General features: G+C 46.0%; 1 protein-coding gene across 1 annotated transcript in view; it reads right to left on the bottom strand.

The window, feature by feature from the left end:
• STAB2 (stabilin 2) overlaps window positions 1-16,100 on the bottom strand; it is a 165,309-nt gene that overhangs the window by 71,756 nt on the left and 77,453 nt on the right. Inside the window, exons 23-30 of the mRNA XM_047066788.1 lie at window positions 15,289-15,469; window positions 13,124-13,217; window positions 11,727-11,885; window positions 8,741-8,836; window positions 6,636-6,731; window positions 4,267-4,314; window positions 2,694-2,830; window positions 2,171-2,285 (exon numbers count right to left, since the gene is read on the bottom strand). Of these exons, the coding sequence (XP_046922744.1) occupies window positions 2,171-2,285; window positions 2,694-2,830; window positions 4,267-4,314; window positions 6,636-6,731; window positions 8,741-8,836; window positions 11,727-11,885; window positions 13,124-13,217; window positions 15,289-15,469 (926 nt within the window). The remainder of the gene's footprint in view (window positions 1-2,170; window positions 2,286-2,693; window positions 2,831-4,266; window positions 4,315-6,635; window positions 6,732-8,740; window positions 8,837-11,726; window positions 11,886-13,123; window positions 13,218-15,288; window positions 15,470-16,100) is intronic.

The following is a 16,100-nucleotide window of genomic DNA, read 5'->3' as shown; positions in this document are numbered from 1 at the left end:
ATACGTTGGAGTCCTAACCCCTAGTACCTCAGAATGGAACCTATTTGGAAATAGGGTCTTTATAGAGGTAATCACATTAAAATGAGATCATCATGGTAGGTCTTAGTTCAATATGGCTGGTGTTCTTATAAGAAGAGGAAATTTGGGGGGCGCCTGGGTGGCGCAGTCGGTTAAGCGTCCGACTTCAGCCAGGTCACGATCTCGCGGTCCGTGAGTTCGAGCCCCGCGTCAGGCTCTGGGCTGATGGCTTGGAGCCTGGAGCCTGTTTCCGATTCTGTGTCTCCCTCTCTCTCTGCCCCTCCCCCGTTCATGCTCTGTCTCTCTCTGTCCCAAAAATAAATAAACGTTGAAAAAAAAATTTAAAAAAGAAGAGGAAATTTGGACATAGCTGTACAGGGAGAACACTGTGTGAGCGTGAAGAAGGCCACGTCCAAGCCAAGGAGAGAGGCTGGAACAGCTCCTTCCACAGCCCTTGGGAACAAATCTTGCTCACACCTCGATCTTGGATTTCTGGCCTCCAGAACCTTGAGACAAAGTTCTCTGTTGTTTGAGCCACTCGCTTTGTGGCGCGTGGTGAAAGCAGCCTTAGCAAACTAATGGGGACAGTAACCGACTTTCCTGATCAGCATCCAGCTACTTTTCAAGAGCATTAATTACCCCACCTACCCACCAACCCAGTCACCAACTAACCATGACACAACTGGGACTCCATTCTCGCTACTTTCCTTTCTTCTTCTCCTCACCATTACCCTTTATTTAAAATCCCTTCTGGGAACCTAGGTGCAGAAGGGGACTCGTCTCACCCTGAGCAGCTCCCAAGTTACATCAGCAGAATCCCTGAAATAAGCATTCCTGGCCACCTTGCACATCTCTTTTGGTTAAAGGGAGACGTTTATATCAGACATAGGAACTCATTAAAAATGTGTCTCTGGTGATTAGTTCCTCCAGGTCAATGGTCCCAATTGATTTGTCTCAGAATGTATAGAACCTACGATTAGCCTGCCCAGGATGGGTGTTCAATAAATGCTTGCTAAGAGAATCAGCTAAAACACTGAAGGAAGGGGTGCCTAGGTGGCTCAGGTGGTTAAATGTCTGACTTGGGCTCGGGTCATGATCTCGTGGTTCATGGGGTCAAGCCCCACATCAGGCTCTGTGCTGACAGCTTGGAACCTGGAACCTGCGTCAGATTCTGTGTCTCCCTCTCTCTCTACCCCTCCCTGCTCGTGCTCTGTCTCTCTCTCTCTCAAAAATAAATAAACATAAAAAAAATTAAACACTTATGGAAAACAACACATTGATATATGTATGTAATGCACTGGAATTATTATAATATATAAAGAATCCATGGGCTGTATTCAACTCTTTTTGGCTTTCTAAAAAGACTGATCTGATGAAGTACATACATTCTGGTAATTCTAGGCATAGACCCTTTTCACAGTGCTCACGCCGATGAGTAGAAAGGTAAAAATGTTTTAGAGCAGTAATTCTAAGACATTTTTGACTGTGGCCCAGGGTCCACTGATGTGGCAGTTCCCACTTTCTAGCAGAATCATCATTTTCATCTTGTGCAGTTCACATAAAGAGCTATAAAACACTGCCCTATGCAGCAGGGCAGCCAGACTTCCTGATGAAGACGGAATCTAAGTCCTGACACATGGCAGTAAGGGCCAGAAGGCAAGCTCTATGGGGCTCTGGCACTGCCCTAACTCCACGTAGAAGGTGCTCAACAGATATTTGTTGATCCACCCTGACCTAATATACAATTTTGGCAATCTATAACGTCTCTAGTAGGTTACCAGTAATCAGCTTTTAGTTAACCATATACAAATAACCAAAGTTGTGAAATTGCATAACGTTTACCCAGGACAATGGAAAGATTTGCCTTTGTGGATCAGTTTGTGGTCTGTTGGAAGGAGCCACATGGCCAACCAGTGGGTGGGGGGGGGTGCACATTTTATAGGATCACTACTACAGAGTAATGTGTGTGTGTGTGTGTGTATGAGTATACGTTGGCAGTTGTTGAAGCTGGGTGATGCCTACATGGAAGTTCTATTCTTGATCCATGTTTGCTCATGTTTGGACATTTCCACAACACAGAAATTGTTAAGAGGGCAGCATGAACACAGATGACACATCTCCACTAAACAGACAAATTACAACATTCTCTTACCCCATCTGCCTTTGCCAGGTGAAGGAAGTTGCCCTGCAAAGACGTTGCCAGCATGTCAGAAGGTGACAGAGCCCACAGATCTGCCACTCTGTACGTGCCTAGTAGCACATGGTATCTGAAACGACAGTCCGTAATGGCTACAGTGAAGGATCCATGCATGAGGCAGTATCATTGAGAAGTTAAGAAAATAGGTTCTGGAGCCAGAACCTCTTCCCTGCAATTATCAGACATGAAACCTTGGGTTAGTTACTTAATCACCCTTGCCTCAGTTTGCACATCTCTAAAATAGGTCTAATTTTAATGCCCATCTCATAGGGTTGCTGGGAGGATGAACTGAGTTACACCTAAGGCAGTTAGCACAGACTTGGCTGTCAATAACGTTAACTGTTATCATCCTGGGGTAGGAGAGTTCTGGAACATTTGAGTTTCATGGATCTCAAGGACCACGTGACCTCCCTCCACTGAACTTCCTTCACACTGATGCTAATAAGATATCGTGAAGAATTAAATACATAATACCTACTTTATTAGGGCTGGAATATTGCTCTTGGACAACCAAAAGGCTTTTTCATCTTGGTCCATGTTCTCAATAGCTTGCGGGGAGGGCACGAGGACAGTGAGGTTTGAGGCGGCTGACAGCATGGCTTGTAGAGAAGCATTCTGAATCATAGGAGGGAAGGAAAGTAGGCCTGATTCACATTAGAGGACAGACAGGGCTGGCTGAATGCTTGGCAGAGATGAAAACTTCCCATGCGAAGTAATTTCAGGGATACTGGAAAGGTCTTAGGGACCCCTTTCCCAAATCCATCCCACCCACTGGCTGGTGCCCCCTATGCTCTTATGAGATGCATTCTTCTGATTTAAATTGTGAGTTTTGTCAAAAGGCACATTTTCCTGATCCTCCAGTCAGACTTTGAGTCATGATCAGTCATTTACCCTTTAGTCTAAACAAAGAATCAGAGCACCGTCTTGCTGATCATGTGTGTGTGGGTGTGTGTGTGCACATGTATGTGTGGAGAACCTTGGGAACCCTTGGATGCCCTTGGAATAAGGATGGTGGGAAGGTTATGGGAAGCATTTCAGCATGGGGGACACACTGGAGGCCTGAAATCAAACTTAACCTACTTTTCGTTCTTCCCTAGAGCCAGTTCTGGGTAGAAGTGGTGCGCTTAGGTTTAACAGCTGCTCCCAGGAAAAACAAACAAAAAGCCTTCATATGTAGTGTTCCCTGATTTCTGTGGTGTGTACCCTCCCACTATGGCTGATTTCAAGTATTGAAAGTAGGGTTGGGGAGGATGTGTTCTTGTGTATTGTGATGAGTTGGGTCCACTTCACCACCAGGCAAGCTTACGCATGTGGGGTTAGTCTACACGGAAATCATCATTGTACAATAGGATTCTCAGTCCCTGCCCTTCCATGTGGTGGGGGCAGAGAGGCCCTACACAGTAACTAGCCATCCCGGAGTGGATTACCTATCTTGGCACGTGTCTTCTCAAAGGGAATAAACCACTGGTTGTGAAGGGACCTTGGTCCACTCATGCAAAGATGAGAGAGATTCAGACAACTGGTACAGCGGGGATTGGATTCTGCATTATAGAACTTTCCAGGGGAGAAGAAAAAGCTCCTCTAGGCATGTTGGACTGACAGCTAAGTGCACATGGATTACCCCAGATTGTAACTATGAATACCAAATCCAACTCGGTGAATTGCAATAATGATATGCTGGCTTTTCACAAAGACCTCTTGATGCATGAAGCCATATGTATACATTTGAATTGGTTGAAAAGTTGACCCCTCCGGCTTAACCTAGACCAGAAGTTTTTAGCCCTGGTTGCGTGCTAGAATCACCCAGGAAGCTCTTACAATGCATGATGTCCAGGGTAAACCCCTGGCCAATCGAATCAGAGGGTGTGCAGGTGGGAGCCTCGGCATGGCTATTCAAAGTGATCCTAAAGTGCAGTCAGCGTGGAGAGCCACCGCTCCGGATGATTGCCTTCCCTCCTTCCTACCAGCTCCCCTCCTTTCGGTTTTCTGTTCCATGCATTCCAAATTTCTAAAATTATGTACATTTCCTACATTCCAACAAAGGTACTCACATTTATCCACTGGTTAAATATAGCTGCCGCAGAGAGAAATGACAACTCCTTATTCATGTCGTGCAAGGGAGGGAGGGAGAGATGAGAGAGAACACGAGAAAAGGAACAATGAATGAGAAGCATAACCACAGTGCGTGTCTGAGTAGCACGCACTTAGCCTTCCTATGGCTGGGCTCATTTGTGTTTCCAGCATGAATGGGAGCCCCAGCTGGTTGAATTTCCACGTTGCCAGAGCTGCGCATTTCTTTCACGCTTAGTGGCTCCATCACCCTCTATATTTGAGGCAAAGAAGGAATTCCAGAAACTTCAGACAGACAACCACCTGAAGTTCTTCCAAATTGGAATTGAGTTGTTAAGAACATGGCACCCAACCTCATGGAGGGCCACAGGGCTCAATGGCAGCCCTCTTTCAGAGCCAACCTTGAGTAGTGGCTTGGGAGGCAGGGCCCAACCACCCCGGTTTTCACTCTGGTTTGGTCATTTCCTAATTGCTTAGGCAAGTTACTTAGTCTCTCTGGGCTTCAATTTTCTTGTCCATAAGATGGGGATAATAAAAGCTCCAACTGATAGGTTGATGTGAAATTTGGAGGACTTAAGGTTTTAAAGTGCTTAGAATAGAAGCTGTGATGCGGGCCATGCTCCATCTTAGCCACTCCTACTTTGCATTTCTCTACCGTGGAATGTGTTAATGAACATGTATACTGAGCCGCTGTGGTGGGCACCAGGTTGGAGTGAAGGGAGGGTAGAAGACACAAAAAGGAAAAGATGACTTCTGCCCTCACACACTGCCTTTACTTGTTTGGGGGAAGTTAAGACTTTGAAGGCAGTGCCATTAGATCAGTGACACGTGCAGGTGTGGTAGGGGAAACTCTGGCCCTTGAGTTTAAAACGACCAGGTTCATTTCCTGAGTCTGCCCTTTACTACCAGTGCGATCTTGGGCAAGTCACGTAACCTCTCTGAGAACTCAGGTGTCTCGTCTGAAAAATGAATGTGATGATGCCTTGCTGCTGGGGTTATGAATGCCACATGCATCCGTGTAGGGGACAGCATTTTAAAACTATTAAACACCATGAAAATGGCCACAATGGTTATCATATGCAAATATGCACAGAGGCAATAAATCTTAGAGTTGTCTCCACTCCTTTTTGAAAGTAGTTGAGGTTATTAAATGAGTTAGTAAATACCTATCAGATAGCGAATTAGTAAACTGACAAGGGCAAGAGTTGAGATGCATGAGTGATCTCCTGAGGGGGCTGCTCCAAGGGAGAGGGGGTGCAGGTGGGACATGAGTTGATGGCAGGAAGACGGGGAGAGGAGGCCAGGGTCTGTGGGAGAGGCGAGTGGAACAGGTCACCAGATGGCTGGGCTAAGTGAGTGGAGCCCGTGTAGAGATGCCCGGAGCGCCGGGCTAAGGGTTTGGACCTCATCTTGCTTTCTGTTGAGGAGAGGGCATTGTGAAAGCAGAGTGTTGGGGCTTAGGTTTTAGGACACGAGGCTCATGGGCAGTGAGAAAATGTTGGGTCACCCCTCCATGATCTGGGTGTCAGGAGCTCCTGGCCTGACAGGGTGAGTAGAAGGAAGAGCGTAAAGTGAAGGGTGGGCAGGACCCTGAAGAGGCAGGAAGACCGAGGGCCAGATGGGCCATCAGCCCAGGGGAACGCAGGCTGGGGCGAGGCTTGGGTGGGAAGGGGGCACAGCCCTGAGGACTGTGGGCCCGGTGGTTTCAGCAGAGAGGAGGGGCAGGAAGCAAAGTGCAGCAAGTTGAACAAAATGAAGTGAGAACATTTATCGATTTATTTCTCATTCAACAACTCTTTGTAAACACTGGGAGTGAAGTAGGAGACAAGACAAAGATCTGCCCTCAAGCGTTCACAGTCCTGAGGTTGGGGAGACAGACCACGTCTGAGCCAGGACAATTCGGTGTGATGTGCACGGCCCTCTCCCTGAGTACTCGGCCCTGGTGGCTAAGTGCCTGAGCCCTGCGCTTACACAGCCTCGGGCTGGATCCCCCACTCTGCCGCTGAGGCCCGCGGGCAGCTTAGCTTTGATTGTCTTCTAGAGGGCTAGCAGGGTCAGTTAGCTGCTCATTAGGGAAGTTTGCGAACAGAAGAGGTAGGACACCAAGAAAGGAAGTCCCCCTGCTTGGTGCATAGAAGGTACCAAACAAAAGCGAGCCCTCAGCAGCCTTTAGGCTTGTGACCCACAGAACACATATGCCATCTGCACGAAGCAGCTTGCTTCGTAGGGAATTTCCTGGAGCAAATGATTGGCAGAGCACTGTAAAGGCATCCTAGCGAAGAGTTTTGTTTAGTTTCTAAAAGACTTTTGTCTTTATTATTCTGCACAAGAGCTTGTCTTGCTCACTTACCACGGCTGCATTTCCATAGCACAGAAGGCCATCTCCGTCATAGCCCTCTTGGCAAACACAGCTCCAGACGCCAGAAGAAGTAAACTGACAGGTTGCCTGACAAAAGGAAGAGAAAAGAAAGAATTGGCATTCCTCACAAAAGATTTGCCTCCAGTTACATCCGTGAGCCCTCTGGCTCCATCTAAGGTGGGAACGTGCAGCTCTGGGGTTGGAAGATGTTGGGAGTGACCCACAGACCCTGCCCTGTAGCAATGAAAGGTTCCTGTCTACACGATTGGTGCCTCGCTGCTGGGCTATGAATGTCACATGCATCCATATAGGGGACAGCTTTTTAAAACTGTCAAACACCATGAAAACGGCAACAACAGTTATCACATGCAAATGTGCCCAGAGGCAATAAACGTTAATCACAATTACATTCTGTCCTTTCATCCCGCTCAGATTGAGCCTATGAAAGCACAGGACACCACATGAATTTGAATTTCAGATCAACAAATACGTTTTAGTGAAAGTATGTCCCGTGTAATGTTTGGGGCACACTGGTGCTGAAGAAGGATTCACTGAAATTCAAACTTCGCCGGGGGCGAAGGGGCTCTGAAATTCAAACTTTGCCGGCTGTCCTGTACTGATTTTATCTGGAATCTCTATGTTTCTTCCTAAAGGCTTTGGAAGGAAGTGAAAGTAGCAATAACTTCCCATGTTTGGATTGTCAGGACTTGGTTGGGCTTAAACGTAGCAAGAGTGTTGGATCTCCTTCAGATTTATGAAGGGCTCACATGATTCTTGAGAAATAGATACTGTGGGGGCATCTCTCCCATCTTTCTTCTTTAACAACTACTCTGCCTCTACCCTGGCAACCATGTTCCCAATATGTCGTCACCCTCCCTGGCCATCATTGACTGGCTCATATGTGGACACGTGGACTCCTCTGAGTTGGTCAGATCCTTTCTTCTTTGGGGGTGGAGGGTGACGTTGATCTAAGAAAAGGGAGCTGTGTACCCCCAAGATGCAAAGAGAAACGTTAAAAGTTGGGAGAGAGGGAGAGAGAGAGAGAGAGAGAAAGAGACAAAGAGAAAACAGATGCACAGAGAAAAGCAACATGAGAGATCACATAGTCTCAGAGGATTAGAGGAAGAGGCTGCTTTGACCTTGCTGTCTTCAGGTTTTGATTCTGGGTCCTTGGGAAGTCTGCTTGTATTTCCTGCCATGGTGCTACCCTAGGGTACTCCCTGCAAATTCCTTTTTTGCGTAAGTTGATTTGTGTGGATTCTGCTCCTGGCCTTCAAAAGCACTGTGACTAAGGTGCAATCTTCATTGGTTCTGATGTCAGGTGCATAATGAAGCTCTTCTGCAAGCCTGTTCTTCCATAATTTAGACACAAGACACACTCTACCCTAGAATGGGCATTGTCACCAATAATTTGTGGTAAACTCTGTTATGACATTGAAAATGGGAGTCCAGTTATCTTGTTGGTTCAGAATCGCTGGATTTAGCAGATAAAAAATTACCAAGTTGAAAATGAACTTTGGAGAGGGTATGAATAATTTTTGGTATAAATTTGTCCTACACAATCTTTGGAACATACTTGTGCTGTAGAATTTTTATTTATTTGAAATTCTGATTTCACTGGGGACCCTGTGTTACATGTTGGTTCTTCCAACACTTGGGTTGGGGTGAAATTTGTTAAGAACTACTCTCATTTTGCTTGGGGACTCTCTTCAGGGGGAGAAAAGATTTTGTTCATTAGTAGGTCCGAATAAGAAGTAATCTAGCTTTCTTTCTTTCTCAGGTAACTTATTTTCTTTTTAAACTTAAAAAAAATTTATTTATTTTTGAGAGAGAGAGAGAGAGAGAAAGAGAGAGAGAGAGAGAGAGAGAGAGAGGAACAGAGCGTGAGCAGGGGAAGGGCAGAGAGAGAGGGAGACACAGAATCCGAAGCAGGCTCCAGGCACCAAGCTGTTAGCGCAGAGCCCGACACGGGCTCAAGCCCACGAACTGCGAGATCACGACCTGAGCCAAAGTCAGATGCTTAACCGACTGAACCATCCAGGAGTCCCAGCTTTTTTTCTTGTTAAGGTAAGGCTAAAGAAAATGAAGTAACTCACCAGTGGATGACATTTCCCAGTTTGTTCCAAGCACGAAGTGATTTCTTCGCAATCAATCCCATTGCCTCGAAATCCTTCCTTGCATTCACACTCATTCTGTAATTCCAAGAACAAAGGGGAGATGTGAAAACAACTGCCTTTCATGCCTTGCCATCATGTGGCCTGAAAACTGAACCACAGAAATCGTAGCTGCTTGGCCCTCTGAGAAAACAGAACAAATGTCTTTCATTTGTTACACTTCCAATTCCAGAGCGGCTGGTCTGCACATTCTACGTTACATTTCCCAGTCTGATTGTTTCTTGCTACTTCCTTTTTAAATTCATCATCCTAGAAGGGCCATACGTGATATAAGACAGCCCATTAAGTTGTGGGAAGAAATGAATAGAATTTCTACTTATGAATTTTGATCTTTAACAATATAACTATTATTTGCTATGTGTGCACTATAAGGTAAATATGTGTAACTTAGATGCAAGTATATGTGGACAGTAGCACCTAAATACGTCTTTACGTGATAGGGCAAGACTTTGTAAACGTGGGTGTTTAATCTCCTCCACTTAGTATTGGGGTAGCACCTTCTCGCACCCCTACCCTGACATATTAAGCCAAATATGGTTTGTCTTTTTATTTGTTTATTTATTTTAAAGTTTTTAAAATTTATTTTGAGAGAGAGAGAAAGAGAGAGAACCAACGGGGAAGGGGCAGAAAAGGGAGGGGTACAGAGGATCCGAAGCAGGCTCTGTGCTGACAGCAGAGAGCTGGACGCGGAGCTCAAACTCACAAACTGTGAGATCATGACCTGAGCTGAGATCAAGAGTTGGACGCTTAACCGACTGAGTTACCCAGATGCCCCATGGTTTGTCTTTTAAAATAAATATTCATGGTAATTAGGATTTGTGCCAACTTGGAATATCTATTTTCAAGCCAACTAGTAACTACTGTGGGCATCCTAAATATGGTCTATTTTATTTCTTACATGGCAGTATAAAAAGACCTTTCTCTTCCTCCATTTCCCACATCAGGATGCCTTTAAAATTTGTCCACAGAAAGAAAGAGTAGAGAGGAGATAGATACTAATATGGGTGGGGCTGGGTATTCCTCACCATCCCCAATTCATACGTTAAAATATTGACCCCAGTACCCCAGAATGTAACCTTACTTGGAAATAGGATTGTTATTATATAGTTAGTTAAGATGAGGTCACACTGGATGTGGGTAGGTCCTAATCCAATTAGACTGGTGTCCTCATAAAAAGGTGGGATTTGGACACAGACAGGCACACAGGGAGAACGCATGTGAAGACGAAGGCAGAGGTCAGGATGATGCACATATAAGCCAAGGAATGCAAAGATGGCCAGCAAACTAGCCAGAGCTAGGAGAGACGCACAGAACACATTCTTCTTCACAGACCTTTGAAGGAACCAAACCTGCCTGCCCACAGCTTGACCTTGGACCTCTAGTCTCCAGAACTGTGAGACAGTACCTTTTTGTTGTTCTATGCCACCCACCTAGAGATACTTTGTCACGGCATCCTTAGCAAACTGATAAAGATACCAAGACATTTTTTTTTCTTTCTCAGATGCAATCTGGCAATTCAGGTGAGTCAAAATGAATGCAATTGCTTGCCAAATGCTTGGTGAGATGTAAGACAGCGGGGAGCTCTTCCAAGGAATAGGACTTTCCATGGCTATAATCACAGTACAGTCGTCATCACCTCTCCAGAGCTGACTGGTCCTAAGCAGTAGCTTTCTCTGCTTCAGTCTCCCTTACATGAGGTTAAGTGAGAGTGATTGACGGATTGTAGAGTTCTACTGAAACTTGTACGGTCAGGTGGTGACTAGGAGTGGGGCTCTGGAGTCTGGGTGTGAATCTCGCACCATGATTTATTTTCTATGTCATGTGAGCAAATTATTTAGCATCTCTGTGCCTCAATTTCCTCTTTTGTAAGATGGAATAACGCCGGTACCTATGTTACAACAAAAGCAAAAATATGCAAGTGGGACTACATCAAACTAAAAAGCTTCTGCATAGCAAAGGAGCCCATCAATAAAATGAAATCACAATCTACTAAATGGGAAAAGATATTTGCAAATTATGTATCTAATAAGTGGTTAATATCCAAAATATACCAAGAACTCATACAATGCAGTAACAAAACAGTAAACAATTCTATTTAAAAATGGGCAGAAGATCTGGATAGACATTTTTCCAACAAAGATACTCAGATGGCCAACAGACACATGAAAAGATGCCCAACATCACTAGTCATCAGGGAAATGCAAATCAAAACCACAATGAGATGTCACCTCACACCCGTTAGGAGGCCTATCACCAAAGAGACAAGAGATAACAAGTGTTGGCGAGGATGTGGAGAAAGGGGAACCCATGCACTCTTGGTGGGAATGTAAACTGGTGCAGCCACTATGGAAAACAGTACGGTGGTTCCTCAAAATATGAACACTAGAGCTACTATACCTTCAAGCAATTTCATTTCTGAATATTTATCCAAATTTGAAAAGATATCTGCAGTCTCATGTTCATGGCAGCATTATTTATAAAAGCCAAGATATGGAAGCAACTCAAGTATCCATTGATAAATGGAAAAAGAAGATGTGAGATATCTATCTATATCTATATCTATATCTACATCTATATCTATATCTCTATATAAATATTACTCAGCCATAAAAAAGAATGAGATCTTGCCATTTACAGCAACATAGATGGACCTCAAGGGCATTGTGCTAAGTGAAGTAAATCAGACAGAGAAAGATAAATACCATATGATCTCACTTATATACAGAATCTTAAAAAAAAAAAAAAAAGTACCCACGTCATAGGTTTGTTGTGACCATTAACCCATTCTCCCCTACTACAAAGGATTAAAAAGCTGCAGTAAGTTCCAGCCAAAGTGCTTCTGTGTCTAGCGGGGAGAAGTCACTGCAGGAGTCCTGCTCCTCTAGGCTCTCTAGTATGTGGCACCTACCTGCCCGGGGCCCACATACAAACAGGTTGCATTGACGTGGCAGCCACCGGTGCCGGGCAACAGGCAGTTGTTGATCTCCGAGCAGTCTCTGCCGTCCCCGGTCCATCCCTGCTGGCACACGCATGTGTGGGTCCCTGGGCCGGTTTTGATGCATTCTGCCTGCAGGAGGAAAAGAAGCAAAATCTCTGAAACCTCAGAGCCCCATGATCCCAAAAGCCAAAAAAGGAGGTACATTCTAGAAACGCATGTTTGCATGGAGTGCAATAGAAACAATTATTTCTGTATGCACTGTATCCTATATGCACATTTGCACTGAGATCCACAGAAAAGGTGAGATGATTTAAGGAACAGAATTGCTTGTTGTTGGCCAGCCAATGACCATCACCATGAACATCGCTGTCATTTATTGAGCCAGGGACTGTTGTTAGTGTTTGGCTGGTATAAGCCATCATCTTGAGGAAGGTACTGTTATTGTCTCTGTGTTACAGGTAAGGAAAGTAGGCTTAGAGGAGGTAAGTAACTTGCCTCTGGTCACACAGCTACAAAACTTCACAAACCCAGGTTTCTATAATGCTGAAGACCAAGCTCTTAACCATGGTACCAAGTCCAGACCTGTCGGGATGACCACCTTAGGAGGCTGAAAGGCAGCAGGAGAGGAGAAAGGTGCTAGGTATGTTGTTGAGTGGGCGGGACTAGCCCAAGGGGCATCTGGTGGGGGTGGGGCAAGGCATTAACATTGAATTTCACCCTCAGAGCCAAGAGAAGTTACTGAAGGGGTTTCAGCATGGGAGAAACGCGATCTGATCCACCTCAAGTCACTGTGGCTGTGGGTGGGCCATGAATACTTGGTGGGTGGGCCAGAGAGGTTCTAAACTGTGGGTAAGGAATGGAGGTGACTCCAGCCTGGTGGTGGTAATCAAAAGGTGTTCTGAAGGCAGCGGTGGGCTTGGGCTATACCTCTGGGCTATATCCAATAATAGAATTTAGTTTCTATTATTGTCCCCAAACCTCAGTTTCTTCATCAGTATAATGGGGATAAGAACATCTGCCCCGTTGGGCTGGCGGGGAGGGAAGAGCAAATGAGATCAGGTGCACTCGTCTCTTGTAAGCTGTAACAGTTGAATCTGTAGTTTAGTACTAATAATCTCCAATATCTGATCCTCAGGCTGTGCTTTTAAGAGCCCAAAGACCCGCGCTTCTGTGGTCCTGGGACGTCCCTTGCACATGTGGATTTAGGAATGGAAGCTCACAGAAATCACCAGCACCATCTTCAAAGCTTCAGGAATCCAGCAAATCTGCTAACACGAAAAGCCATCAGACACCGCTCTTTTTGGTAAGGCCTTCCGTCAGGATTTCCTAAAACACCAGGCCGCTTGGAAATGAAGACCAACACTCACATTGTGGCTGCAGCCCCCCGGGGTGAATCCTGCGCAAGGGTCCATCTCTGAACAGAGGCTTCCGTCCCCTTCGTATCCTGCTTTGCAAACACAGCTGCGAAAGAAGAGTGAGTGCACAAATTCAGCCCCAGACGTGGAAGCAGTCACTGCCCAAGAGAAAGCCGGCCAGCCAGGGCTGAACCGGTTCCTGGCCAGGCGCTTGACAGTTTGCCCTCGTGGAGGGAGCCAGTGTAGTCAGGTGGTCACGGGCACTTCGGGGGGTCTGCAGTCAGACCTGGGAAGCCAGGCCCCATCTCATAGCAGTCGTGTGACCCTGGACGAGTCCCTTAACCTCTGGGAGACTTTGTTTCCTCCTCGGGAACGAGAGTCTAAAATCTCGCTCCCAGAGCTGTGGAGATGAGATCAGCATGTGGAACCTTTAGCAGGGCACCTGGACACGCTTGCTTCTCGTGAGGCCCCGCGTCTGGCGGCTTTCCTGCTTCCACAGGGCTGGAATCTGCCTCTAGCTTAGCATCTGTGGTTCTGCAGAGAACAACTCCCGTCCCTTCTATGCAATAGTTTTTAGCGTACTTGAAAATGACGGTCAGATGAGACCTCTCCTCTCTCCCCACTCTGGTCCCTCAGATTTTCTTTTTTTGGAGCAAGACACTCTCAGGAGTCTGATTCCGTGAGAGGACATAGTTTACTGACCCATCACCCTTTCTCTCAGACACGCATTTCAAAATGTCCCATCATGATACTTTAACTATCAAACACGCCATTCATTCATTCTTTCATTCCACTGATAATTTATTGAGACCCTTCTGAGAGGTGCTGGGTCGCCTGTGGCTTCATCCTATCCCATGTCACTGCGGCAAATTCAATCATAAGTGCTTCACAAAAATTTAAATAGAATTGTTTTTCATGTATCAAGGCTCCTGGAGGAAAAAAAATACTTAGTCTGGTACCCGCATGAAAAAACCAGACTGATGGGTTCCAACACTGTTTGATTTACCTAAGTTTATATAGTATTGCTGCAGACCCATGTTGATAGCCCTTTGTGGGTGATTTCAGAGGTTTTAAGGACAGTTTTGATAACTTGTGATTTTTGACTTATACATGGATGTAGATCTTAACTCTCAAGGCAGATGCATTTCTATCGGACCACCGTGGAGGAAAAGACACAGTCTCTGGGCCCACGCTGCCCACGGTCTAGTGGGGGAGACAGATCATAAGCAGGTAAGTAAGTAACTATGCAATTGCAAATTAAGAAAAATGCTTTAAAAACAAGACCAAGAATACTAGACATTCTCTGCATCTCCCAGGATATTTCTTGGGTGGTCACTGACTTTGAAGCAGATTTTCCTGGAGAGGGAAATCTCCTCTGACATTGCCCCTCCCATGTCTCTAAACCCACTGCATGATCTAATGACCAAGAGCCAATTTCCTATAAGATGCCTTTAACAGGGGAGTCATTATTAATGGCTTTAGGAAGTAAAAGCATTTTTATTTATTTTTTTATTTTTAAAGTTTACTTATGTATTTTGAGAGAGAGAGAGAGCGAGAGAGAGAGAGAGAGAGAGAGAGAGCACGCATGCACACAAGCTGGGGAGGGGCAGAGAGAGGGAGAGACAGAATCCCAAGCAGTTTCTGTGCAATTAGTGCAGAGCCTGATGTGGGGCTCCAACTCACCAACTGTGAGATCATGACCTGAGCTGAGCTGGAGAGTTGGACACTTACCTGACTGCGCCACCCAGGTGCCCCAGTAAAGGCATTTTTAAAGGGTTGGAAAGTGGTGGACAAATGTTCATTTCTTTGCATAAGTGGTGATAATAATCATAGTTTCCATGACTGAACACCTGTGATGTGCTAGCCCTGGTGCTGGGTGCTTTTACATTCAGTTTTTATAATCTCCAGTGCCCTGCTACGTAGGCAACATCATCCTTACTGTACTGATGAAGAAAGTGAGACTCAGAGAGGTTAAGCGACTTACCCACGGTCACACAGCTGGTAAGTCTCAAAGCAGGGGGTGCTGCAATTTGAACCCAGCTCAGTCTGAGGTTTTCTCCACAAAAGCCACACTGGCAGCCAGAGAAAGCAGGGCTTTGTTTGCAAAGAGTGTAGTTATGGGTGGGGTCTATCTACAGGGAGCACAGTGGCTGTGGGCTGTTAAGGGTGGCGCCTACCTTGCCGTCCCATTGCTGTATTCACAGGTGGCGTGGATATGACAGGACTGTACGTAGGGCCCGCAGGTGGAGGTCTGCTTGTGGCAGAATGTCCCTGTGGAGCCTTCTCTGCACGTGCCGGCCAGGCAGGCCCCGTCACTGTCGATCCTGTTATTGCACGTTCCGTAAATGCACAGACATTCTGGAAGGGAAGGAAGAGGGACATTGAGGGGTTGGGGGAAGGAGTGTAGCAATGGGACACATGAGGTATGGAGGAGAGAGACCACCTCCCCTCACCGCCCCTCATGCCTACAGAGAAGAGAAGAACGTGGGGCTGAGCCTGAGGAAGGCTCTGGGGCTATTTCTTAGTTTGTCAAGTGTCTCTCAGTGTGCCTGAGACAGGGAGCTTGGCTGTCCCATCAAGGAGGGGAATAACACAGTCTCAGAAATGCTTTGCGTGTGTGTGTGTGTGTGTGTGTGTGTGTGTGTGTGTGTGTGTGTGAAAGAGGCCAAGGAACTCGGTCTTCATTTACTTCGTGGTTAGAGAGCTTAGTTTGGAAATTTCTGACCTTTCTGGAATCCGTAGAAGGGGTTTCTCATGCCAGCATGGCCTCTGATGTGCAGCTGACACATGCTCCTCACTCTCTAGCACAGCAAACCAGGATAACTGATAGTATCTGTGCACTGACCTCGTCCTAGGCACTGGGCCAGACTTGAACTGCACCATCTCATGAACAGTCACCAGCCTCTGAAGGTGAGTGCTTTCATCATCCTCATTTCCAGGTGAGGAAATGGAGGCCCAGGGAGGCGAAGCAAATTGCTTAACTTGCTGC

This window comes from Lynx rufus, unplaced genomic scaffold (assembly GCF_022079265.1).
Source record: "Lynx rufus isolate CCGP_SWC_20201006 ecotype Redwood Valley unplaced genomic scaffold, mLynRuf1.p SCAF_7, whole genome shotgun sequence".
In the NCBI taxonomy this organism is placed as follows: domain Eukaryota; kingdom Metazoa; phylum Chordata; class Mammalia; order Carnivora; family Felidae; genus Lynx; species Lynx rufus.
Note: the sequence above shows the minus strand (reverse complement) of the source record. Positions and strands in the feature narration are given on the sequence as shown.